General features: G+C 30.8%; 1 protein-coding gene across 31 annotated transcripts in view; it reads left to right on the forward strand.

The window, feature by feature from the left end:
* The window catches only part of LOC145253848 (phospholipid-transporting ATPase IA-like), a 517,619-nt gene that overhangs the window by 422,072 nt on the left and 68,329 nt on the right, over positions 1-27,218 (forward strand). For all 31 annotated transcript variants that reach the window (XR_013863764.1, XR_013863763.1, XR_013863765.1 and 28 more), the window contains 7 exons: positions 5,934-6,056; positions 7,349-7,427; positions 10,506-10,567; positions 11,769-11,825; positions 15,396-15,503; positions 16,561-16,649; positions 20,662-20,763. Coding sequence is in view for 28 of the 31 variants with exons in the window: in XM_080112987.1 (XP_079969113.1) it covers positions 5,934-6,056; positions 7,349-7,427; positions 10,506-10,567; positions 11,769-11,825; positions 15,396-15,503; positions 16,561-16,649; positions 20,662-20,763 (620 nt within the window). In the remaining 3 variants the exon portion in view is untranslated. The remainder of the gene's footprint in view (positions 1-5,933; positions 6,057-7,348; positions 7,428-10,505; positions 10,568-11,768; positions 11,826-15,395; positions 15,504-16,560; positions 16,650-20,661; positions 20,764-27,218) is intronic.

Genomic DNA, 27,218 nt, shown 5'->3' on the forward strand with positions numbered 1-27,218 from the left:
GTTTTTCATTTTTTTATTCAGTAATTTCCTTGAATTTCGAATTACATAATTATGAACACTTATGAGATAATTATTGCTGAAAAGTAATCTTTAAAAAATGAATATTGGTTTTAATCGAAATAAAAAAAAACATGCTTTCTTTTTTTTTTTTTTTTTTAAATTGTACCATGTAAATTCTACACAAGATATCAAAAAAAGTGAATTAGCTAATATTTTAATGTTGAATAATCATAATTATCCAGTTATGGTGCTATGAGTGCCCCATACTCTAGGATGAGCAATGCCAGGCAATTTCACATCTGCTCTTCATACGATCCAATCTAAAAGGTTTATATTAGTCATATTGCAAGTTGTCAAATCACTTATGAATTCAATCCAGGTTTTCCTTGGTCTATCATGCTCCCTAATGTCCATGGATATTATGGAGTTGATGCAAAAAGTGGCATGTTGTACATGGCCAAGCCATTTGAGACGCCAAGCATAGTAAGGCATCTGTCTCAGGTGGTTTGGCTATGTATAGCATGTAACCTCATGCATCAACTAAATGTATTGTTTTCACTCACGAGCGATCAAAAGATCACATAGAATAAGTTTTTATACATACATGCGAGTATTTATGTTCTATGCATCATTGCTGTTTAAATTTGCCGCATGTGTGCCCATGCCGTATAGTGGTTGTTGATTGCCTCATCTGTTTAATTTGATGAATAAACTACTCTGGCATTAAAGATACAAGGAGACTTATCTTAGTTATTTAAGGTTTTATTGGAGAGAATTTACTTATGGAGAGAAACTAATAATTATCTCTTTCTTAGTTTTCTAACTTGAGAAATAAAAGAAATAACATTCAGCTTAGATTATCAGCTTCCTCTCCCCCTGCTTCCTCATATCACCTGTCTCTGTTTACAGTTCTGCTTGTAGTTAGGTTATCTTGACATGCACTAAGAGTGACCTTTGTCAAAATTTACACTAGCTAACTTAAACACTACCTACTGGCATAGGGTCCTTACTATGTAGCACATAAAAATCGCACGCTATACATCTGAGATGCTAATGATTTACGTGCTTAAACAGTAAGAGAAAGGAAAGATGTTATAATTGTAAAGTTTAAATCCAAAAGCAAATCTATATATATATATATATATATATATATATATATATATATAAAATTGAATGTGTCTGTGTGCGTGTGTGTATATATTTCCCTACGCAATAACTGTCAATTTTAAGTCTACAGACTCGAAATTTGATGTACAGGGTACTGAGAGTTGGGAAAATCTTTGAACGGTTTTCAGCCAGAAATTCGGCTATTAAGGAGTCAAAGTTCATGGACAACCAAGATTATTTGACATACGCATCAGTTGTAAATAAAAACTGCGATAATTTTAAGCTTGCAGAACTAATGGTAGAAGATTTTAAATGTCTAATCTTCGCTCAAGGGTTAGTTTCCACGAAAAATGCAGAAATACGCAGACGAGTGTTGTCTAAGCGGGAATCTGAGCAAGATTTAACCCTCCAGAAACTAGCAGAGGACTGTGAAAGGGCCATTACACTAAAAAAGGATTAAAAAAATATAGAAGAATCCGGAGTGGCATATGTAAGAAAAGTTAGAAAACCATACGCACCAACCAAGAACTTTACAAAGAAAAGCAATGGAACGGGATATTCCAAAGATAATAACCATAAATATAGTACAGAATATAACAAGCCTCTTCCTAGATATAACTGTAAGAGATGTGCAGAAAAGCATTGGGAATCAGATTGTCCTTATAAGAAAAAAAAATGCTACATTTGTAAGAAGGTGGGACACAAAAGCGATTGCTGCAGATATAAAGATTACACCAGAAAGAGAGTACAGCAAACAAAATCAAATACAAAATTAGACAAAGATCGGCGAAAATACGTAAAAGTGGAAATATTTAAAACATCAATAAAGTTACAACTCGACTCCGGCTCCGATGTTTCTATAATAAACCTGAATACGTGGAAAAAGTTGGGAAAACCGGCCATGATGAAAACTAGTAAAGCAGCCCGGACGGTAACTGGTGGTGGTATAAAATTTGAAGGAGAAGTTGTCCTCCCGATAAAATTGAAAGGGATTTCGAAGAAATTAAAAATATTCGTACTAAAAAATAGTGAAAATCTGTTTGGAATAGATTTAATTGAGAAATTTGGACTATGGGATAAGCCAATCAATACATTCTGTAAAAAATTAGAATGTTCTTCTCCAACAACAGTAAATATAAAAGACCATTTAAAAGAATTATTTCCTGAGGTATTCACGACTAACTTAGGTCGCTGCAATAAATTCAAGGCCTCGTTTGAACTTAAAGAAAACGCCAGCCCGATTTTTAGAAAAAAGCGAAATGTTCCATTCGCTGGGTTGGAAAAGATTGATAAAGAATTAAATAGATTGGAACAGACGGGAATTCTATCAAAAATAGAACACAACGAGTGGGCAGCCCCCACCGTATACGTAAAGAAAAAGAATGACGAAGTTAGAGTGTGCGCAGACTTTTCGACCGGGGTCAACTCCCTATTAAAAGATCACCATTACCCCCTACCAAGCCCAGAGGAAATATTCACGAAGTTGAATGGAGGTAATATCTTCTCCAAGATAGACTTGAGCGACGCGTATTTGCAAATACCGGTCGAGGAGAATTGCTCAAAAATACTATGCATCAATACGCATAAGGGATTAAACAAATACAACCGATTGCCTTTTGGCATCAAAGTAGCGCCTGCCATCTTTCAGCAAGCGATGGACACCATGCTAAGTGGTATTGAGTGCGCATGCGCATACCTGGACAACATTGTTGTCAGGAGCAAATCCCTAGAAGAACATAAGGAACATTTGAAACAAGTATTTACTCGAATACAAGAATTCGGCTTTAATGTAAAAGAAAGTAAATGTGACTTTTGTATGAGCGAGATTAAGTATCTTGGACACATAATAAACAAACATGGACGACGTCCAGACCCAGACAGATCTGCGGCAATAAAAAATATGCTAGCACCTGATAATGTAACAACCTTGCAGAGTTTCTTAGGACTCGCAAATTATTACCAATCTTTTATTGAAGGAATGGTCAGCCTGTGCCTGTATTTGTGTTTGCAAAAACTCGTTTTGTGTAGCTTGTCTGTGTTCATCCCGCTCAGCCTGTGCTTGTAAAAATTGCATGAACATTTTTGATAAGTCTTCCATGTTTTTTTTGTTTTTTTTTTAGTGTGTAGTTAAAAAAAAATATTGTACCATGTACAATATACACCGGTTTGGGTTACAACAAAAAAGCAAATTGCTGTAAGCTCCTGTTTTCAATAATAATATCGCTGCTTGCAATTATATTCTTTTTGCGAGTCACGCTGCAAAAAAAATAAATAAATAAAACGGGTTTATCTGGAATCATGCAATGGAATTGACTTTCCGTTTTTAGGCACTTACTAATAAGTAACTCTTTCCATAAAATAAAAGTTTGGGTTTTTTTTTTTTTTTTTTTTTTTTTTCAAGTCACAATTAAATAAATGTATGCAGTACATTTAGTTCTTTGAGTTTTTTTTTTTCTCTAGTATTTTAGTAATTAAAATACCTCTTAAATTGAGATTACCTTTTTTTTTCGTGTCGTTTTACTGTATTATCCGTTATTCAGTGACAACTTCAAGAAAAGAAATCCTTTCCTTGAATTTTAGTTTTAGCTGTGGTATTTCCTTTTAGTACCGACGTCAACCAAAACATTAATTAAAAAGTCCTTTAGTTGTTGTTTTGTTTACGGAGAACAGTAATTAGAATCCACTGGTGAACTTTTTTCGTAGGTTACTTCCTTGCTTTTCGTAATACGGGTCTGACCTGTCGTTTTTGCGACAGAACAAAGTTCGCTTTTCGTTTGCAAGTTGGTCCTTTAGTAAGATTTGTTGTGTAGCGACAAAACAAAAATTCACTTTTACATTCGTTTGCAAGTCGGATTCCCAGAAAACGGCGTAAATTGTCGCTTTTGCCACGTTAGAGTTTTTTTGTTTTTTTTTTCACTTGAGTTGAAACTTCTCTTTAGCATAAAATCCGTTTGCTCGTCAACACTTTGCATTCCTAAAAAAAAATGGTCAACCTTTGCGTTGTACTTCTTTTTTTTTTATTTTTTTTAAATAGTTCTTCGTCAAACTTATATTTGACGCTTCATATCTCGTCGCCAACTGTTGTGGTTGCAAGGTTGAACAATAATTAGTAAGGAAATACAATGAAGATGCAAACAACAAGATAACGCAATAAAGTGTATTAAAGAAAAGGTATATTTACAATATGTACAAATGACGGTGTCGAGTCAGAGAGTCTTGGTGGGAGGACATGTACGCTCTTCGGCGTCACTTCCGATGGCATTTGAGTAAGACACACCAAGGCCAACCTAGGCTTGCCATTTATACTGTTATGTTATTCGCATATGCAAACAAGTGGTTGCCACCACAACATATATAAAAGGCAAAATGTGTGTTTGTATGTATGTTCGCTTTTTGTGTATGTCTGCAAAAGGCTTTTTTCCAAGGCCTGCTTGGTCGGCTCGCTCATTCTTAAAACTTTTATATCACGTCTAAATGATAATATCTACAACTTTACATCACCTGTCTATTTAATTTGCCCGACTTTTACCAGCTCGCCACGTCTTCGAAAAGCGGGGAGGGGGGGGGGAACAGTAACTGGCTTGCAACGCAAAACATCATGCCACTTCCTCACGCCTGTATATTTCACTTTATAACCCTTAACTTAACAGGCTTACCAATTTTTTTTACATAGTCACCACCATTCCCAATGCACTTTTCCCAGGAATTCAATGATGCATCTTTGCTTCTGATGCCAGTCCATGGCAGGAGTTGCTTTTTTAAAGTCTCACACCATCAATATCTGCAACAGATAGATGAAACTTTCAGGTCATGAATGCATAAGCTCAGTTATGACAATGCACTTTGCAATCCCCTCTGATCCATTTGGACGGAATATAAGTGCCATGCACCTCATATTTGATTGAATTTGGGAATATTTTTTCTAAAATTATCAATATTTTTGGAATTATTGTGGGTTTGAAATTTATCCTATTTGCTTTATACAGAGTATTATTAGTATTGTCATTCTACACCTACACACAAAAATGAAGGGACAAAAAAAAATCTTAGATTATGTGTTTGGTTTTTAATAAAGCACAAAACTTTTACCGTTACATTTCTCATGGCATTTGTTTTGTAAATTGAAATTTTACTTTGAAATGAAATCATTTACATTTGTTAGAAAACGTTGGCTTTTTCTCAGCATCCGTTTAAATTTGAAATTTTTAACTCGATGCAAAAATGAACTAGTGAAAGAAAGTATTCTTTTATATTTTGAAAATAGTAAGTAAAAAAATACCAGAATTGCTAAAAACACAAATTGATGCTTTGTATCGAGAAATTAATAGAGCAAAACTTATCAAAGAACACTGTGATAAGGTTTTCAAGACTTGTAAAAAAACAGGAAATTATCAGTTAACAAAGCATCTAAGACGAGTCAATTTAATTACAGTGATAAAATGCAAATATTTGGGATTGTGCAGAAATGTTCTGAATATGCTATTAATGATCAGAATAATCACGGAAGAGGATGTAAATGAACATGATGAAATAATCTGTATTTTCATTTATGCAATGTTATAAAAATAGATCAAAATACTTCAGCTTTTTAATGGATGTTGCTTGCTGCTTCATTTAATGCTTTTTTAAAAAAAATTTTTTTTTTAATTTTTTTTTGCATGAAATTGAAACGCCATTCTTATTAGACTTTGATCTTTTTCTAATAATGAACCTATTTGTGTTTTGCCGTTCAAATTCATTACTTAAAACATCATGTAAAAGTTCTTAAAATAATTTTAAGTTATTGATACAGATTATAACATCTTTATTTTTTTTATCAATTTCAGATATTCACTGCATTCCCACCTCTTGTGTTGGGTCTTTTTGATCGCACATGCAATGCGGAAAATATGCTCAGGTTTCCAGCATTATATAAAACGTCACAAAGTGGGGAACTTTTCAACATCAAGGTGAGAATTTTCATACAATCCATAACAAGTGCTAGTTTGAATTAATTGCATAAGCCTGATACAGTAACAGGTATTTGACATCAATTTTCTGTGATGAAATGCCTAAAAATTTGTTACAAGCCATATTTTGTGCAGCATGTAGTGTCCAGTGGCAGATAAAAATAATATAGGGGAAAAAATGGCTACTGCTTTTATTTATATGTTGGCAATCTTGTGAAGTAATGAGATTTCTAATCACCGCAAATTTAAATGCTGCCAGTTTGAATAAAAAGTGTTTTTCAAACTGAGCCAATTCAGATTTGCGAGTAGTGAGCTTTGACAGTAGTGTGTCAGAATTTGTAATAACAAACTTTAACAGCAATGTGTCAAATTTAACCCTGAAAATTACTTGAAAGTGCAGAATAGTTAACAATTGATTATTTAACCACATTTTCTTTGAATAACATCATCTATTGAGTCAAACTAGCAATACCCTGTTGACATTTCACACTTGCTTTTTTTCATCTTCCATTTAATTTACTGTTAAGTTCTCTTGACTCATTTTTTTTTCTGTAAAAATTTGTCATTGTCAGCTAAAAATTTAATTAAATCAAATGTCTTATTCAAATTTTTAATGCTTTAAAACTTTTTAAAACAACTTATAAAAATAATTATCACCTAAATTTTTTTTTTTTTTTTTTCAAACAAATAAAACAAATGTTCGGTGTTTAATTATATAGGTGATCTTTTTAAACCAGCACATTTCAGGTGAAAACATTATTACATACGAGTTATGGGGAAATTGGTATAAATTCCAGAAATTACAAAAAAGTTTTTTACCTTAGTGACACCAGTTAGTTTCCAATGTTTTTTACATATGTGAAAAATAACATCATTTACATATGTGAATAAGTGTATTATTTATAGTATGTTTGCTTATTTATACAAACATTGGCTACATATGTGCATACATGTTTCTGCTACAATTCCTCTAGAAAAGTAACATCATTGGGCCAGATTTTTTTCAAAGATTAAATACAATAACTTATTTTTAAATGTGATAACATATTTACAGATGTGAATAGGTGTATTACAGATAACATCTTATTTTTATTTTATTTTTTTAAATACATAAAAATGTTAAACTATTTGATTGGAGTATTATCAATCGTTGATATTTATTTTATAAAACTTGCATGAAGAAGAAAAATTTTATAATTAGGATGTCAGCAGTATCAACTTTTTTAAATACTGAATATTATGTTTAAATAAAAGTTTAAAATTTGCCTTCAATTATATCCATCTTTTTACAGGTATTCTGGATGTGGATCATTAATTCCATTTATCATTCCATTTTACTGTTTTGGCTAACAGTCGTTGCACTTAAACATGGTAAGTAGCTTTTTGTTTTTAATTTATTTAATCTATTATTCAAATTAAAAACATAACTAAGAGCTAAATAAGTTTTCTTTTGATTTTCAAAAATTATTTTCTGAAAACAAAATAAGTTAAAATGTCTTTTTTTCCCCCTCCCCCTACTATGTTATGTCTTCATTTCCAATCTAAATGTTCTTAAGCCAGTTTTTATCTATACTTTACATTTTGTATAATTCTGGCCTTTCTCTTCTTCTGATGAGAAGCATTTAGCTTCAAAATGCCATGGCCTGAAGAGGATTTTTTTTCTCTTACTTTTTCCTTATTGATCTGATGCTATAAAATTATATGTAACTTTTATTCCTCATCTTTTATTTAATATATTGCTCCTCATAACTGTACTGTGCGTTCTCTATCTTGATAAGTTTACTTTGTTATAGATATATTCTTTGATAAGTTCATTGTGTTATATATATATAACAAAAACCATGTTTCATGGTAAACAACTGATGATCCCTTAAATTAAAATTAGTACTATAGTGAATTTGAGAGAGCAAGTTGATGCATTAATTGCAAGTGATTAAATGAAGTACTGACTAAATAGTTTTCTAATGAATGATAAAAAATATTAAAAAATAAGTTTTTTTTTTATATAGTTTTAAAGGTTAAAAAAATCTTCCAAGACTATATATATATATAAATTCAAAATGGTTTTAATAAATGTTTCAAGAAAAAAAAATTGTTTAATCAAAGAAAAAATGACTATTTATCAGAAACTGATATGAATAAAATATGCTAATTATTAATATACCCTCGTTTTTTTTCTGTTTCATCAGTTTGTTTATTTAATTAGCATTAAAAAATTAAGAAAAAAAACAAAACGATCCTCCCTTCAGGAATAATAAATTGGTTGATTTAATTGAAAGTTCAAATTTGTATTTAGGTGCAACTTCCAAAGTTTTCTCACATGTTTGTTTCTGCCATTTATAGTTTTTGGTTTGTCTTTTAGTTTTCGGGAGTGGTACACCAGTCTCAATCCTTAACTGGTAATCCATTTCTTTGTTGGCTTTAATGGTCTTTTTTTTTTTTTTCTTTTTTTTTTTTTTTTTTTTTTTTTCAATGAAATCTTTTTTTTAGATGATTTCTTTACATAGCTGGAGTCTGGTAGCCTAGAAATATGTCTAAACCATGTTACTCCCTTTTTTATTGATTTTTTTTTTTTATTATTATTTAATAATGTTGTTGAGAGATTCAACTTAGCAAAGACAGTGGTAATGAATATAATGTCATAAGCGTAACAAATGTTAGTAGAGAAATTATTCTTAAATACCAATGAGAGTTCAAAACCTTGTAGGTAATGCCCTTTTCTCGTCTGCAACTTTTTTTCGACAGAAGCAATGTTGCAAGCCAGTCTCTGCTCTATTATTTTCATGGCCAGTACATGTCTGAGCTCTAATCTATGGTCTACTCTTGCCAAACTTTTACAAAAAAAAAAACATTTGACTAACCACTATCAATAATTTCCCCCACTCTCTCTCTCTGCCTAAATCTAAATGCAGATTCCATGGATAAGGCTTCTTTCCTAGAATTGCTCGCTTGTGGAACACAATTCCACTGGCCTGCTTCCTGACTGATTACAATACAAGTCCAATACAAACAAGTTCTAGTTGAGCCATTCCCTTAAATAATTCAAATTCTACCCAATCTACACCATTAACGATAATTACATTGCCACCTTACATTCATTAACCCTTATTCTCGAATGCCCTTTGGGCCTTGATAAGTGGTAACTCTTGTAAGAAAAAAAAATGTTGAAGAGAGTAAGAAATAAGACACAATCTTAGCATACTCCTACAGTTACTTCAAACTACTGTAACAGTATGCAGACGTGCGTATTGCAGCTGTACGTAAATGACTGAGCCATGTGTGAGGTGACAAAGAAGAGGGAAAAAGATGATAAAAAGAACTTGATGTGTGCACAGACCAAGGATCGCGTTAGAAGGGTAGAGATAGACGTGTTAGGTACGGTGGCCGAGAGTGACAGGAAAAGACCTGTTAGTTGTTTCACTGAAAAAAAAAAGGAGTTGAATTCTTTCCTAGTCAGTTGTTTTACTTGCAACAAACTCTACATGTTAAAGAGTGTATGTGCGTGTGTGTAACGTCACAGCAATTTTTTTTTTTAATAAACCTAATTGTTAATTTATTAACATATCCTCTTTTTTCGTTCCATTATTTTCTTCATTCAATCAACTCTAGCAGGATTGATTGATGATCAACAAATATTTCACACTCCCATATTTTTATTGTCATTGAAATCGGTGAAATCGACCATTTTTCAATCAAATCGATTGACTGCCTGCTCTAGTTGAGTACTCATCGCAGTGCACCAAGAGGAAGCTCACATGTGTCTGGCAGTGACTTCATTCACCATATATTGTAGTCTACATTGCACTGTAGAGAACCTATTATTGATTTTATAAAATTATTCTTTATATATAATGGCTTGAATTAAAGTTTACAAGTATCATGCTTCAATTTTGCTCTAAACGGAAACATTCATTTTGAATGAGCCCCTGTCATATCAAAGAACCTATTGTTGATTTTTATATGTCGAGCCTTTTGGCTTGGGTGGTAATAAAACTTCTCAAATGCACTTGTGATGTTATTGCTGTGTAAGGTGTTAAGGTGGTCAAAATCGTCTGTTCCTCCTTTCATCGGATTATTTCGATTATCAATACTTATTGTGGGCGGGGGGGGTGTATTCCAATACAAAACCTATCTAAGAACACTGCCAATCGCATAAAGTACTTTCACGTGAAATTTCATAAAATCGGCCTCGTCGTTTTTGAGTCCATAGTGAATAAACTACCACACACACACACACACACACACACAGAGTTCCTTTTATGTAATAGGAGAGATTAAAAATAGGCAATATCTCTCCTTCCTACTGCTACTCTTACTCCTTCGGAATTGCACAATTTTATTAAGAGTTAAATTTTGTAATACTAACTTGTTAATTGCTGCCTTTTAGAAATGCATTTTTATTGAGACAGGTTTATTGAAATATGTTTTAATACTTTGGTTCATTCGCAGATATTCTTTACACAAATGGTGAAGTTGGTAATTACTTGCTGCTTGGAAACTTTGTATATACGGTAAGTTTTAAAATTGTTTTCTCCATGTAAATCCCAAATACCCTTAAAGCAATTCATATTTATTAACATAATTATTACAATAAAAACTAAAAATAATTCACATAAAATATAATTAGCATCTTTTATCAGCAATTTTATTGTATTTAAAACTAGCAGGGTTATCTGGCATTACTCGGGAGTCTGGTGAGGACAGATAACAAAATAGAAGAGTAAAAAAAGTGTGATATTTTTTTAAAAAAATTTCTTAGATTGCATCACTTTTTCTACTTTTCTCTCCAACTGTCCTTCTCGCTTTGTACATCTCCCTATAACTTTCTGTCTAAATCTCCATACCCTACCCTCTGATGCCCTTTCTCACTCCTTATAGCTTTCCTTCTGACTATATTTCACTCTCTATACCCCTCCCTTCAACTATTCCTCTAACTTTCTATCCCTCTTGACTGTCACTTTCACTCTCTGTACCCCTGCCTTTCACTGTTCCTCTAATGCTCTATACCTCTCTCTCTAACTGCCCCTCTGTACCTCTCTCTCTCTCTCTCTCTCTCTCTCTCTCTCTCTCTCTCTCTAAATGCACCTCTGTATCTCTCTCTCTCTCTCTCTCTCTCTCTCTCTCTCTCTCTCTCTCTCTCTCTCTCTCTCTCTAACTGCCCTTTTGTACCTCTCTCTAACTGTCCCTCTACTTTTCTCTCTCTAACTGCCTTTCTGTCTCTCCAACTTCCCCTCTGAAACCTCCTTCTCCAACTGCCCCTCTGAAACCTCCTTCTCCAACTGCCCCTCTGAAACCTCCTTCTCCAACTGCCCCTCTGAAACCTCCTTCTCCAACTGCCCCTCTGAAACCTCCTTCTCCAACTGCCCCTCTGAAACCTCCTTCTCCAACTTCCCCTCTGAAACCTCCTTCTCCAACTGCCCCTCTGAAACCTCCTTCTCCAACTGCCCCTCTGAAACCTCCTTCTCCAACTGCCTCTCTGAAATCTCCTTCTCCAACTGCCCCTCTGAAACCTCTCACTCAATACCTTCCTCTGACTGTCCCTCTCACTCTCTATACCTCTTTTACTGAATATTATGGTATAAAATTTGTAAGTGTATCTGGTGTAGTTTCTGACTTGTAGCTAGACACAATACCAACAATCAGTACTTTCTTTTATATAATGGATGTGTATTGAAAGCAAAATATACCATGTTTTTTTTATATTTTTTACAGTATGTTGTTATTACCGTGTGTCTAAAAGCTGGCTTGGAAACCAATGCATGGACTTGGGTATGTCACTTACTATTAATAACTAATAATCAGTTAAGATGAACAAATATGAAGTGTTATCAAAAGCTAAGGCAGCCATTTTTTTCTTAATATTATTTGATTCCTAAAGGAAAACTATGAAAATTTACTATGAGTATCAGTTCGTGCATATCTCTCAATATTGGATAAAAAAAAATCAAATTTTTTACCTCAGATTGGAAGTTCTACAATATATTTAAAGGACTGCACAATTTTAAAGATATGGTTATAATATTAAAATTGGAAGATGCACAAAAAATGTGCCTAAACTAAAAAAATATTGACCCCTTAATTATTAGTAGGCCATGGTTACACAGCCTTAATTATATAAGGATAGGTTGAAATCTTAAGGTTTAACTACTTTACTGTAGAAAAGAATGAAGGATAAACTAAATAACATCTTTCAAAATAATGAGATTTTTAAATATGAAACACTTTTTTAATATCTTTGCATTGGTAACTTATTGGCAAGAAAGATTTCAAAACCCACTACACAATGAGATTTTTTTTTCTAATAAAGTAATATTTTTTTAGCAAATTATATAATCAGATTAGAATACTTCTAAACTAATTCATTTTAAGAAATAAGATGAATTCAAGAAAAATATTAAAAAGAAATCTACAGGAGTCTATTTGGTAAAATAGTTATGAAAATTTGATTTGTTGTGCATTGCTCAATAATTCCCAGACAATTATTTTAGCAATTTCTTTTTTTATTTTTTACTTTAAATGCTCCAATAATGATATAGATGCACTATTAACTGTTCTTCTTTTCTCAAGGCAATTAATAAGCTAAATACTTTGCATATCCCTAAATAAAGAGGCCAAAACCTTTCCTGCTGATGTTTGCATCTTCTGTTGCTTTGAAGAAACACCCAAATGCATTTACTCAGTGATTTCATTTTTAATGCCATTCTTCAATTTGTCTTAATTTCGTGAACTGTTGATGATTTATTTGGATTTTTAAAAGATTTTTAATAGGTAGATCTACTGCAATGAAATGATGGTACATCTCTGAAATATGTAGCATATACTTTTTATATAAATAATTTGTATTTTAGCTCTCACATTTGCAATCAATGAATTTATTGATTTCTTTTCAACACATCCTGACACTATATATATATATATATATATATATATATATATATATATATATATATATATGAATTTTCCTTTCTGAAGGTAATCTATGAATAAAATACCTTCTTGCACACAGAGGCCAAAACCTTTCCTGCTGATGTTTGCATTTTTGGTTGCTTAGAACAACTTTCACCTGCTCTGCTGTTGTTGACTCAGCTGACTGCCAATTTGACTCTGGAGTAAAATGATAAATCCATATTTCATCCATTGTCATATAGCAATGCAAAAATATCTTGTTACATCAAAACAGTTGTAAACAATGCTTTTAATAGTTGATAGATGTTTTTGATTGATTGTGAGCAAACAATGCATGTGTCTTGAACACAGCTTTCTCATCAACAAATATTCATGCAAAATGGTGAACTCCCTGCCATCAAATTTCTTCAACTCTTGTTATCTCACACAAATTCAATTTATGATCAGCTAAAACAAGATGTATTTTTTGTTTGTTTTCTGGGGCAATTGCTAAATTTGGGTGAGCATTCAGCAACATTTGTGTCTGTGCAACCTTATTTAAAATCAGCATACCACTTTATAAATATTTTTTTGACTGAGCAGAGTACAAATGACACTTATCAATCTGTTGCTTTGCTTGAAAAGTATAGTTTTTCCATCAGAAAGTAATGCTGTATCAGCACAAAATTCAAATATTTTTTGTTTTGAAAAATTGCAATAGTATCTTCACTTAAGTAACTCTAATTTATAAACAAATATTCCAATTCAATTCAATTTTTTTACATGTGTTAATACTTAAAAACTTTAATGAATTTTTTTTTCTTTATTAGTAGTGTCATCTGTCAGGCCCAGAGCTTATTGTGTGATGTGTTTCTGTTGTAAATTTTTTGAGATTGTTTTCTTTTAAAGTGGACATAAGATCATGGATAAAAAGAAATGTTCACTGAGACTTAATAAATAAGAGTTGTTTTAATAAATGAAGAAAAAAAGAACTCAAATGAATTTGAATGTCAGTGAACCTAATTTATTTGTTTTTTTTTGTTTAAAGCTTTGTTAATAAGAGGTTAATATAGGTTGCCTAAAGTGTGTATATCAAGTTAATTTATAGAAGACAATACAATGAAGAGGTGTAACTGATTAGATGCAAACTGAATCAAATTTAGAAATATAATGGTGGAAATAAGTTATACACATTTACCTTTATTAATGAAACATAAATGTTTTTTTTTTCTTATATTTTATTCTTCATTGTCTTATTTGTGTCAGCCTGGTCAGATGGAATTTCTGTGTTGTATAATATTTCGGAAAAACATTACCTTCATCAGATGAGTTCAACTTTAGATTAAACATGCATACTGGAGCTATTTACACATTTGCTTTCTATAAATCTCATTTCATTTATTCTTGGTGGGAGGAGGTCTCATACTTAAGTCTCAATACTTTATTTATATATATACTAGCAATTCAGCCCGGTTTTGCTCGAGCCCTATGTATTGTTCATAACTTTATGCGTGTATGTATATATATATATATATATATATATATATATATATATATATATATATATATATATAAGTTTGACTCGTGTCCAGGTAATCTACATCTAAAATTTTAAGTGTTTTGACCTAAAATTGGCGGAGGAGTTTGGTAGAGTCTGTAAAGGTCAATTCTTTCAACTTTGACCTCTTGGCAGCCAAATTTTCACCCAAAATCTGATTAAAAAGCTTTCCCTATGTCTGAATACCCTTTATGTAAAATTTTTAATGTTTAGACCAAAAATTGGCTGAGTAATTTGGTAGAGACTGCAGTGGTAAAAAATTTTTTTAACTTTGACCCCAATTTTGATCCCTTAACAGTTATTGTTTTGGGCTCAAATCAAATTAAAAATTTTGATTCAAGTCCAAATAACCTTCATCTAAAATTTTAAGTATTTAGACACAAAATTGGCGGAGGAGTTTAGTAGAGTTTTTAAAGGTCAAATCGTTGAATTTTGACCATTTGATGGCCAAATTTCTAGATGAAAACCAATTAAAAAGATTTTCCCAAATCTCAATACCCCTTAGGTCAATTCTCGCGTCTGTAGACTTAAAATTGACAGAGTAGTTTGGTTGAGAAATCTACACACACACACACACACACACACAATTTCACTTATATATATATATATATATATATATATAAACGATATTGTCCACTATTTGTATCACATTTTTTTTCTAAAACTGAACTTGCACCGTTTTCTCTAATATAAATAACAGCAAATTATTTTAGATAATTTTGAATTTAATTCGGAAATAACTAAGAAAAGAAATCTGCAAATTTTATTTATTCACATAAAATATGCATAACTTCTTAAATAATAAGTAACCAAATACATTCTTCATTCATAACATTTTGAATTCTCTTTTTATGTGATATTCTTGCATGTCTTAAGATGGAATTCTTTCTTTTCAGTTGACTCACCTTGCAATTTGGGGAAGTATAGCAAGTTGGTTTATGTTCCTCATTATATATAGCCATGTTTGGCCTGTCATTAATTTGGCTCCAGAGATGGTAGACATGGTAATTATGTTTTGATTTATTTTAACTTGTTTGTGTGCAATCTTATTAAAGATTCCGGTAATCTGCTGGTATACTTAACTGTAAAATTGAAAATTAAAAAAAAATTACAACTAATAACTTTCACCAAAATTTAACTTTCTGTCGATTGGTTTACTTTTAATGTGTGGAAACTGATTGTAAGATTTCTTTATGAATTTGTTAATGTTAAATTGACTATTATCAAAGCACTAAAAATAAATGGTGTCAATTTATTAACAATGGAAGGATCAAATGACCATTTTGTTTCTTGCATGAGGCAGTGGAGTTTTAAACAAATTCTAATTTGGAAATAAAAGAAACGTGGAAGCAATCCTTGCCTGGTCATAAAATACACTTAAATATATTTGAATTTATGCAAATTTCATATTTATTATTACATAGCTATTGGATATTATATTGTACCTAATATATAGTAGTGATTTCAAAAGTTTAAAAAAAAAGACTTGGGTGCCATCAGCTAGAATCAAAACCAAAACATTTAGCACTCCAGCCATGTCTCCTACCGATGTAGCTATCAAGAGCTAGGTAAGAAAGATTTAATCTTAAATGACTTAAATAAATGAATTGAATTTGAGAATGTGCAGAAATAAGTAAAAATATGTCCGCAAGTTGAAATGAATATTTTGCATTTCAACTTGCTGACATATTTCTGTACGCATTATTCATCCAAACAAAGATTTTACTTATTATAAACCATTCTTGGTGTATGATTACTATTTCTTGTAAATTTCAGTTTTATGTGACCAGTAGTTTAAGAGTTTATCTGTTAAATATTTACACACAAACAGACACACACATACATCTACTGTTTTATTTATATAGATTTAGCAATACATTTTTTTGATTATGTTAAAAGCAAACGCAGAAATTTTATTATGGATTGTTATTCAGTTTCTTGTTTGTTTGTTTTTTTTTTTTTTTTTTTTTTGTTTTTTTAGAATTTAGTGAACATTATTCTTTTTACATATTCTCTCTAGAATTAAGGTCTTATGAATTGATTTTTTTTTCATATTCTTAGGATGATCATGTGTTTGGCTGTTTAATATTCTGGTTGGGGTTACTGCTGATTCCAACAACAGCTTTACTCCGTGATGTCATGTGGAAAGTGTAAGTAGATTTTTACATTTTTACTTTACACAATTACGTCATAACGAAAGTTGCAGAGTTGCAACGTATAAATTCCAACTCCAACAATTCCAAAATAACTGACTCCATCTCCTTATTTTAAAGTCTTCTAATATTTAGACTGTTGATTGTTTGGGGATTAAAAAATCTGTTTCTTACTATTAGTATTTTATTGGGTCCGATTCCAACTCCTTCCAAAATCTCTGACTCCTTCCCCTGACTTTGCAACTTTCGTGAGGACATCAATATTTTCTAGAAATAGTAGATTCTATCAACACAAAATATTTTATAACATGATGGACTATTGGTTTTAATGATAGAATCGTTTTATATTTTTTTAACTATTTTTTTTACAAAACTTTCATGAATTTATATTAATTAGCGGGGGGTTACCCGGTGTTGCCCGGATGTTTGGAGGTGTGTGTGTGGTTTAAGGAGGAGTGAGCTGATCGATCGCTTCTCGGAAAAAAAGCCTTTCTCAGACATACACAAAAAGCGAACATACATACACACACACATTTTCACTTTTATACATATAGATTAATGAGATTTGTAATTATTCATGTTTATTGAATGAAAAAAATTTGCTTCTGTTTTATTGTGTATATGTTTTGCTTTACTTGGTTTGTATTCATACTTTGCTACTAAGCACTACTCACATATTAAGCACTGTCAAAATATTGAAAAATATACACAATATAGTATACATATTTATATGAAATTACGCACGCACGCACACACACATATATATATATAATTTGATTTCAAGTAAACAATTTACATAGTTACAACAATACTACTTTTTCGATCAAGTGATCTCATGTAACTTAAATTTCTGGTTTAAATCAGAACATAATCCTAATCTTTTAATCATTATATTCAAGAATTTTTTCCAATGTAAGTTGGAAGTTTAGATTACCTGATGAGGTCACTTGACTAAAACGGTGACATTATTGTCATTACTATGTAAATTGTTTACTTGAAATTAAATAAAATATATCTTGCTCTTTTTATTGAGCACTATTAATAACCTTGTTAAATTCATGAGTTTTTATTTTTGGATATCTTTAATCTGGAATATATATATATATATATATATATATATATATATATATATATATGATTAGTTTCATTTAAATGTAAAATACATTAAGAACATTTATATTTTTTAAATATCAAGTGAATACACAAATAATGAAAATGAAGAAGCAAATGAAAATGATGACAATGTAGATGTGAAGAAAGTCTATTCAAATGACAAGTTTATTGAGGTTGTTTAGAAGCTTTTATTACCTCAGTAATCACATTGGAACAGAGGAAGGTGCTGGTGTGATTGCAAGAGTTAGGAGTTGATAGAGTAAATTCAAGGAACTTCTGAACATTACTAACCAGCAGTGTATTACCATTATCAACTCCAGAAAGAGTAGTGAAACCTGGCCAATGAAATTGAGGGTATGTGTTGCATGGATAAAAATAAGTGAATGATACGATGGATATGTAATGTGAATGTTTAAGAATGCTCAACTCTAATGAAGGAAGATAAAATTTGGTGATGATTTCTTGTTTGGGCGACATAACAATTTGCGGTAGGACCCAGGAGGAGCACAATGTAAATTTGGAGTGTTTCTTAAAGTCTGCCTCTACATACAACCTCGAAATAAACCAGGAAAAGTCAGTTTTCACTTTGTTCTCTTAATGTACTTGGATATAAAATTTGTATTGGAACTCTTCAACCCGATCTTGAACGTTTGTGACCTCTTTTGCAAATGCCCCCTCCCTTCAAACTCAAAATCGTTAAAAAGGTGCCTTGGTATGTTTGCCTATTATGAAAAATGGATACCTAATTACTCATCCAAAATTCGTCCACTAGTTGAAAATAAACAATTCCTGATGCCTTTCATGGTTATAAACTCCTTCGAAGGGCTCAAGAAAAACATTGCCAAATCTTCTGTAAAGGTTATCAATGATGAATTGCTACTTGTTATTGAAATCGATGACTAAGAAAAAGCTATCGGAGGCACTCTCTTATAAGCTGGGAGACCTATAGCTTTCTTTTCCCGGTCATTAAAACCCTCTGAAACGCGACTTCATATAGTAAAAAAAGTAGCGTATTCCATAGCAGAATGTGTTCGTAAATGGAGAGATCTCATTACTATGAAACATTTCACTATTATTACGGATCAGCGAGCCGTATCTTTTATGTTTAAACCTGCTAATCGTCGAAAAATTAAAAACGATAAAATTATATGGTAGAAAATGGAACTTCTTCCTTTTTCATATGATATAAAACACTGTCCTGGAAATGAAAATGTTGGCGCTGATATGTTATTGTGAACATGTGGCACTGCTATTTCTTTCTTGGGAACTAAAATCAATTCATAATTCTTTAATACATCCTGGAATACAATGCTTTTGGCATATTTTGTAAGATCACAAAATATGCCAAATTCAATCGCTGAAGTCTAGCGCGTGACTTCTGAATGTCCTACCCGTGTCAAAATAAAACCCCAATTCCTTACCCCCCCTCCCCCCAATCATATTCTTTTCTGTTCTAGGCCTCGTTTCAATGTCTTCCTTTGATTACAAAGGACCTCTTCCAGTATCCTCATCGGGTTGCCGTTACGTACTCACTGTTGTCGACAAATAGTCGATTTCCTTTTGCTTTCCCTTGTCATGATTACTTCTGACTCTGCCAGTCTAGCAGGACTCGTAAACAAGTCCAGTGACTGAATTTATAAACTTTCTAATAATAATCTCTTTCAAGTGGTCAGGGAGAGTGTTATAATTTTCTTACAGTGACTTTCTCTTTCTTTGCTAATATCCTCTCCCATGATCTTCCCATTTGCTTTTTTTTATTTTCTTATTTAATTACTTTCTTTTTCTTTCTTTTTTTTATTTTATTAGCATGCATTATTGGCCACTTGCCACATTTGTCATTCTAAAATTCAGTTGAATAAAGCCTTGGAAAAAAGTCTTTCTGCTTGCGTCTTCATTACATTAGAATGGTCAAAGTAAATTTTTCACGTGGAGGATGATCCAGCATACTTGGCTTGTTAAATAAATATGTTTATATTCAAAAAAAAAAAATCTGCACTGTATGGTCTTTGAACCATTAAATTTTTAAATTACTAGAATTAGAAATTTTACATGTAAAATAGAACCAATTTTTTTTTTTTTTAACTCCCTTTCACCCCCAAACAAGGCATGTTGCCACTTAGACATAAGGGGCTACTAATTGGGACCATGTCTAAGAAAGATTAAGATGTTGGTTTATGCTACATTTGAACTTCTGCATATCAGTACACTTAGGAAAGCAGATAGCAGCAAGAGAATTCCAAAGTCTAGCCATTCTAGGTAGGGAAGAAGCTACTAGAGTAGAAAACTTTCTGACATTTAAGGACCTCAACAGTGAAGGGGTGTGAGTTTGTTGCTAAGCATGTTTGTCAGATATGTCCGTCGAGGGGGCACAAACGCAATGAGTGTATCGGAGCACATTCTATTAAAATATCTGTAAAACAGGCACAGGGATGCAACATTGCAGCGATGGGACAGGGGTTGGAGCTTAGTTGACAAAGTGGGATATATTAGATTGGAAACCCTTTTTTGGGCTCTGTTAGAGAGAGAGAGAGAGAGACTAATGGCAAATGCACCAGCTCAGATATGGCAACAATATTCCATGCATGGGCGAATGGTGACCTTGTAGAGGTACAGGATACTCTCAGGTGTGAGTAGTTTTCTAGCTCGATAGAGGAAGCCCACCTTCTTCGCAGCAGCTTTCGCAATGCCCTCAATGTATTTGTTCCAGTTCATATTTCCTGTTTATTTTATTCTAAGAGTTGTCCTTATAAATAAATATTCCACAAGCTTCATTTTTTTTTTCCACCTCAAATTAAATTCCATGGGAGGTATCCTGGATGTAATCTATATACTTTTGTAGTCCTTGGTTTTTATAAACTTTTGCTATAAAAACTTATGTTAATTTCCTTTTATATAGCATCAGACGCACATTACTTAAAACGTTGCGCGAAGAGGTACAAGAAAAAGAACTTGCCCATGAAGATCCATCCGGAGTAGTACTGAAGTCAACCAAAAGAAGGTAAGTATCACTTTATAGATTTTTTACTTTCAAATTTTAATTCTTGCATGATCACTAACCTGTGAGAAACTTACCTTACAGCCTGATGGACTTTTCCCATTTATGAAATTTTGCAAGAATAATTCAGTTTTCATTATTTAAAAAAATAAAAAATAAAAAAAGTAAATAAATATTTAAAAAAAAAAAAAAAATATTTAAAAAAAATATTTGCATCGAATGTATGAAGCGTGTGAAAGCTCTACATGATCCCCCTCCCCTACTAATGCACCTTGTGACTTACACCTCTTTCTCTTAACTGACTACTTTCTACTCCAGCTCTGCTCCAGCTGACTAGCTGATATGGCACTACTGCCTTGACATGGCCTTGAAGATGTCTGCTATTTACATAAGAAAGCAAATAATAGTTGCATTTTCAATTCAATTGACCCAGTGACCTTGATTGATTACCATTTACCTGTCGTTATTCAAACCCATTCATTCTGTTACAATACCACATATTTTTTTAGAGGTGTGAATTTTTGTGATGGTGCGGTATTGCTGCTGATGGTAAGTTGCTAACACACAGCAACAGATAACATCCCTTAGTCATTTCCTAATGATTCTACACTGTCTTCCTGGTGAATCATCACCTGACAACAGCAAATATACACATCAGTTCTTTACTGTAATTCCGGGCTCTTTCTTTTTACCTTAGGGTGGCAAATTAAGGGAGATAAGTTTTCAGTACTTAATTTTAACTTTTTTTTTTTAAGATATGAAATAACAAATAAATGATATAAAGTTACACGAGAAAATAGGTAAATGTTTACTTTAGGGTTCTAAATCTGTACAATTAGTGCCTTTCATGAGCCCAGTCATTTAAAGCGAGGGATCAATTTTGCATATAAATTTAAAGTAAAATGATCCCACATTTCTAGATCATTATATCTTTTTAGGACAGTTAACTTTTTTACCACCAACCTTAAGTCTGAGTGGTAATAAAAAATCTTTTATAAAAATTGTATTTTCAATGTTATTTATTTTCTATTAAAAAAGAAATGTTTTCATTTTGAAACAAATTTTTATAAACATTTTTTAGATATAAATCAATACTTGAAAAAAAAAATTGTTAAAATAAATTGCTGGAAAACAAATCTAAAAGTTGATATGAATTATCTCCCTTATTTTACCACCCTAAGGTTTTAAAAAAAAAAAAAGTTTTAACTCCCATGACCTTTTTTTTTGTTCCTTTATAATGACATTTTAAAAGATTTTGTTAGATATTTCCTTATGAAAAGTGTTGAAAATATCTCACGAATGTTCTTGGAAAGTTTTCCCAGTTTTTATTTTATTTATGAATGCTATGTTTTGTTAAACTAATGTTTATGAATTTCAGTTTTATATTTTTTCAGCTCCTTTTCATGAGAGTTTGATTTTGCCTACTGTTTAATTCATGATGGGTAAAATTGAACTTGCTGAAATATATTTTTATTTGCTCTAATATTTCTTTATTTGTCCACAACAGACTAGAGTGTGTCCTTCCAGGGAGCTGTATGACAACTTGTACTTTTAACATTCACGGGAATATTGACTAACCATCCTTTCAGTCAAGTTTTTTGGCATGCCATGCTTAGTTGATTGGAGATATTATTTGGAAAATGTTCAATATTTTAGATCTATTAGAGCATGCCTCTGCTGTGGATATACCATAGTACAACAAGTGTGGATTATTCTTTTTCTTGGGTAGCTGCTATAGTTTGTTGTCAAGAAAATGTCTACCAAAACAAAAAAAGAACAATGAAAATGGTACTTCAAGATTTTAGATGTGTTAAAAGTCTGCCAAGTTAGACATTAGTAATTAACACTGTCAAAGAAAATCTGAGGTAATGTTTACAAACAAAGTTATTGAATTTATTCTGCCTTTTCTGTTTCTTTGAGATAATTAGATTAGAGATCTCCAGTGCCAATAGAACCCTTTTTCTTTTTTTTTTTTTTGCTTATTAAAAATTGGCACGAAAAAAAAAAATTAAGAACAACAAAATAAGTTTTTATTACTGTACTTTTATTATCTGCCATATGTTAAGCTTATTTTTTAGAATGAAACAAAAAGAAACAAATTAAGACCAATAAAATTGTTTCTTATTACCTTTTATCTATTATATGTTAAGCTTAATTTTTAAATGAAACAAAAAAAATTAAGATTAACAAAATTGTTTCTTATCACTATCATCAATTCTGTCATATGTTAAGCTTATTTTTTTAAATGAATAAGATTGTAACATTTTTCATAAAAGTCTTGCCTGTTATATTACAATATACATTAATTTATTTTTTATTTACCTTTTAAAATAATTACTCTTAGTAAAATAATAAATTATTGCTGTACACAACATGCCAGTTGCTGTAATTATATTGCCCACTAAAAATAATCTTATCCGTTATATATATATATATATATATATATATATATATATATATATATATTTATAAAGAAAAATGTCTTGTAAAAGATATTCTAAAGACTAATTTTTTGAAAAATAATTTTCTCATTTATTTTTAAAGAAAGGAGTATTTAGGAAGTATTGTTATTTATTTTTATATATAAAAATTTATCTCGAAAACAGACAATAATAATGGTACTAAAATAATAAAAGGAAGAGGCCTTTAATATTTGGAAACAAAATGTACAAAAGAAGAATTTTTTAAAGTTATTTAATCAGATATGATATACAAATTGATCTACACTGATTTTTATTGTATTTTATTTGCAATTTCATTTGTTTTCTAATCCTTTTGCTAAGTTCTATAAAATAAATAATATCAACAAAAAACTCAGAGAATGAGAATAACAAACTTCCAATCATTAATCTATTTTTTTTCTTTATATGCTAAAATATTTTCTGGTAAATTTATTCATATAAAAATATTTTTCGTTTCTACTTTTGTTTAATCTTTTTATTATTATGAAAAGATAAAGTAGAATTAAACTAATAAGTAACTAATTAAAAATTCATACCAAACCAATGGTATTGCATTAGTAAGATTATGGAAATTTCTGGGTTGTTATTAAAATTTTTTTTTTTAGAGGTTCAAATACTATGAAATGTCTTAATGTAGTTTTATTTAACAGTAAAAGTACAAGCTATAAAATGTTTACTTTAAAGAAGTGACGGCCATGAAATGTTTACTTTGTAAAAAGTGCAAGCCATGAAATGTTTCTAAAATGTGCTAGTTATGAAATGTTTCTAAAATGTGCTAGTTATGAAATGTTTACTTTGTAAAAAGTGCTAGAGTTTCTGTTAAAAAGTATGGTATTAAATCAACTTGAAAAAAAATCAGTTTTCATGTTTCTTATTTACATATATAATTAACGTTGAACTACAATACATTGAGTTTAGAGGAGTTATCTTGCTTTAACAGCCATATTGGTAGCATGTTGGTTGTGTTCAATAACTAAAAGGACAATGATTGTATAAATGAATATCCTTCAGAGTAAAATCTATAGTGTTAACAACAGTCCATATATTGCACTCGTGTTCAATATGCATTTGTTGTTTTAATAAATCAACATTATTTCTAAATATAATTTATGTATAAACATGAAGAAGTGGTAGGGAAAATTCTAGCTAATGCTCTTCAGTGTATAAAAATTATAATTTGATATAAAATTATAATTTGATATAAAAATTATAATTTGATATAAAAATTTATGTAATTTTAAATAGAACGATTATTTTTTTTTATTTATTTATTTTTTTTTTTGTTTGAAAAATTCAAGTAATACTTTTTTTAAATTAGTCTTTAGAATTTTTATTCTTTTGCAAATTATTAGTAAATAATTCTAATTTCCCGTCATATATTTATATAGTTCGTTTTGTGATATTCTGAAATAATGAACATATATATATACTACCAGCTCATTTCGCATAATGGCCAGTATCCACTATGAGCTGGAAGATCATGGTTCAATCCTTGGTAGAGTCATACCGAAGGCTAAAAAAAATTAGTACTTGAGGCTTCCTTGCTAAATATTCAGTGTTATAATATCTAGTAGCCAATGAAAGGAGTCTTTGGGTTGGCCTTGACTATGGTCAATCTTTTGTTATGATCGAAAGAATAACATTTGTTTTTTGTTGTCTAGTATAAGATGTTACAGTGTCTATTAAAACTAGTTATAGAAACATCTCCAAGTACTAGATTTTATGCTTATTAGAGAGACTTTTGATTTTTTTTTTTTTTTTTTTTTTAATTGAAATCTCCATAAAATCGTCTTATGGGTAATTATAAAAACTAAATTAATATACTTTTTTGTTTTGTACATTCACTTAAAAAAAAATTCATGTGCAGCATTGAAGCATTATTTCACAAGTAATTTGTTAACCTCAAAGCAGTCATTCAAATTTTACTCAATACTTGTATGGTAATGTCTATATATAAAATATCTATGGTCTACATTGAAATGTGTATTTATCTCCCACTATGAAAAGGATCGCATTTAAAAATGTGTAACCTTCCAACAATGTCTCGACTAATGCTGTTCAGAATAAGTGAAAAAATTATTTCTTATTCATAAAATATTCAATGATATTTTTTTGTCTAATATATTTTTCTTAATAAGAAAATATTAAATCTGATTTGAAATGTAAATATTTTATATAGTTTATTACTTTTTCTTAATTTCTCAATCTTTAAAATTTAGTCATATTTTTATGCTGTATGATATTGTAAAGAATGATTGTCTTATTAATGCGTGATTATTAACTCATTTTAGTATTAGATGTTTGCAAAATTTTAAAATTTTGTAGTATTTCTTTTTTTGCTAATTTTTTTTTTAGTTTTAATGTTAAAAATGTTACCTACTATTTATTAAATATAAAATTAGTAAAGAAACAAATTTTTAAAAATCTTCAACCACAAAATAGCTGTAAACTTGGATCAGCATTTTCTAACTGATTAATCGTTTATCAGGTATAGTTACATGATTGAATAAAACGTATAAAACCACTAGTTGTCTACAATACAATAGTATTGAATTTTTCTAATTCTAAACTGTTTTCTGTTTCCTTTATATTTTTTGTAATTCTAATTTTTGTTTATATGGTTAGTTTTTTTGATATTAAAAGTATTATTTCACACCTTATTGTCTTTGAAAAATCTGTTTGCAAATCAAATAATTCGGTCATCTTTAGATTGGTTAGATAAGATGATTACATAGAACTTATTCTTTTAGAAACTTTTCTGTTTGCTTTCATGAATTGCAGCTTTCAATTGGAAGGATTTCCTCAGTCTATTGAAATAATGTTGGAGTCAATATGAACCCATCTGCTAAAATTGTGATAACATTATTTCTACATTAATATCAATAAATAATTCAAAAATACTAGCTAACATGGGGAAATATTTGTTAGAACCATTGAAAAAAAAAAAAAAGCCAAAAAAAAAACTAAAATTATAGCAAATTTGATGGAAAGAGAATAGTTGGGAATTTCAGAAAACATTATGTTCTGAATTGTATGCAATTATTATATTTCTTTTATGAACAAATCTCATTTCAAGTATTAAGTGTGTTCTCAACATTTAATATTCCAAAGATATATTTACTGATTTTATTCAAGAACATAAGAGTTTAGTCTTTAAGAATCTTTTTATGTTCATTTTCTTTTCTCAGAAAACACTTCTATCATCCCTGATAATTTTTCTTCAATCTTATGGTCGTTCAGTGACCATTTATATTTCCCATCTACTGATTATTCTTACTGCTACTACTACTGTTAGTATATCTACTGCTGCTTCTTCATCTGCCCCCTTCTCCATTCCATTGGAGTTGGCTAGCTGTCGCTTATCCTCCTGTGCTTTTCTTTGCAGCGATGCCAAAGAGAGAAAAAAGATTCAGATGAAATACAGATGAGATCCCATTCAGCCAACTTCAATCAAGAAGTATCTGTCTCCAATTCTAAGCGACCACCTCGTTATACTAAGAAACTTGCTGTCAATCAAGCCAAACAACTTATCAGTGGCTGTGTTCACTTTACCCATTTTAAATCTGTTGTTTATCAGAACAGATCCCTGCCGCTCTGCAAAAAAAGCACACGTGCACCACAGAATCATGCCAGCTTCTGTGTTAGACAATTCTTTTAGATATTCCTTTCTTTTTTTTTTTCTTTTTCAATTTTGATCCCTGTTTCTCTCTTCATTGCTGCACCAGTATCTGGTCATTGCTGCAAACTTGTAGATGTAGAAGTTAGTCCTTTTTTCTTTTTTTTTTTCTTTTTTTTTTAATGCTTTTCCTTGTCTTGGCCGGATATGTCACTAGAAAAGACGTGTTCGCCTTTCTTGCTTCAAAGACTTTGCTGTGTTGAGCAGTCTGTTAAATCCTTACACTTTAATTCTTAATCTTTTCGTAATTTTCTTCAAGATGTTTCTTGCCTGTTTTTTCCCCTCTTTTTCTTTTCCATAGATTTCACAAAACACTACCC

The sequence above is a fragment of the Euprymna scolopes genome, chromosome 3 (assembly GCF_053919585.1).
Source record: "Euprymna scolopes isolate OS-2025 chromosome 3, ASM5391958v1, whole genome shotgun sequence".
In the NCBI taxonomy this organism is placed as follows: Eukaryota; Metazoa; Mollusca; class Cephalopoda; order Sepiida; family Sepiolidae; genus Euprymna; species Euprymna scolopes.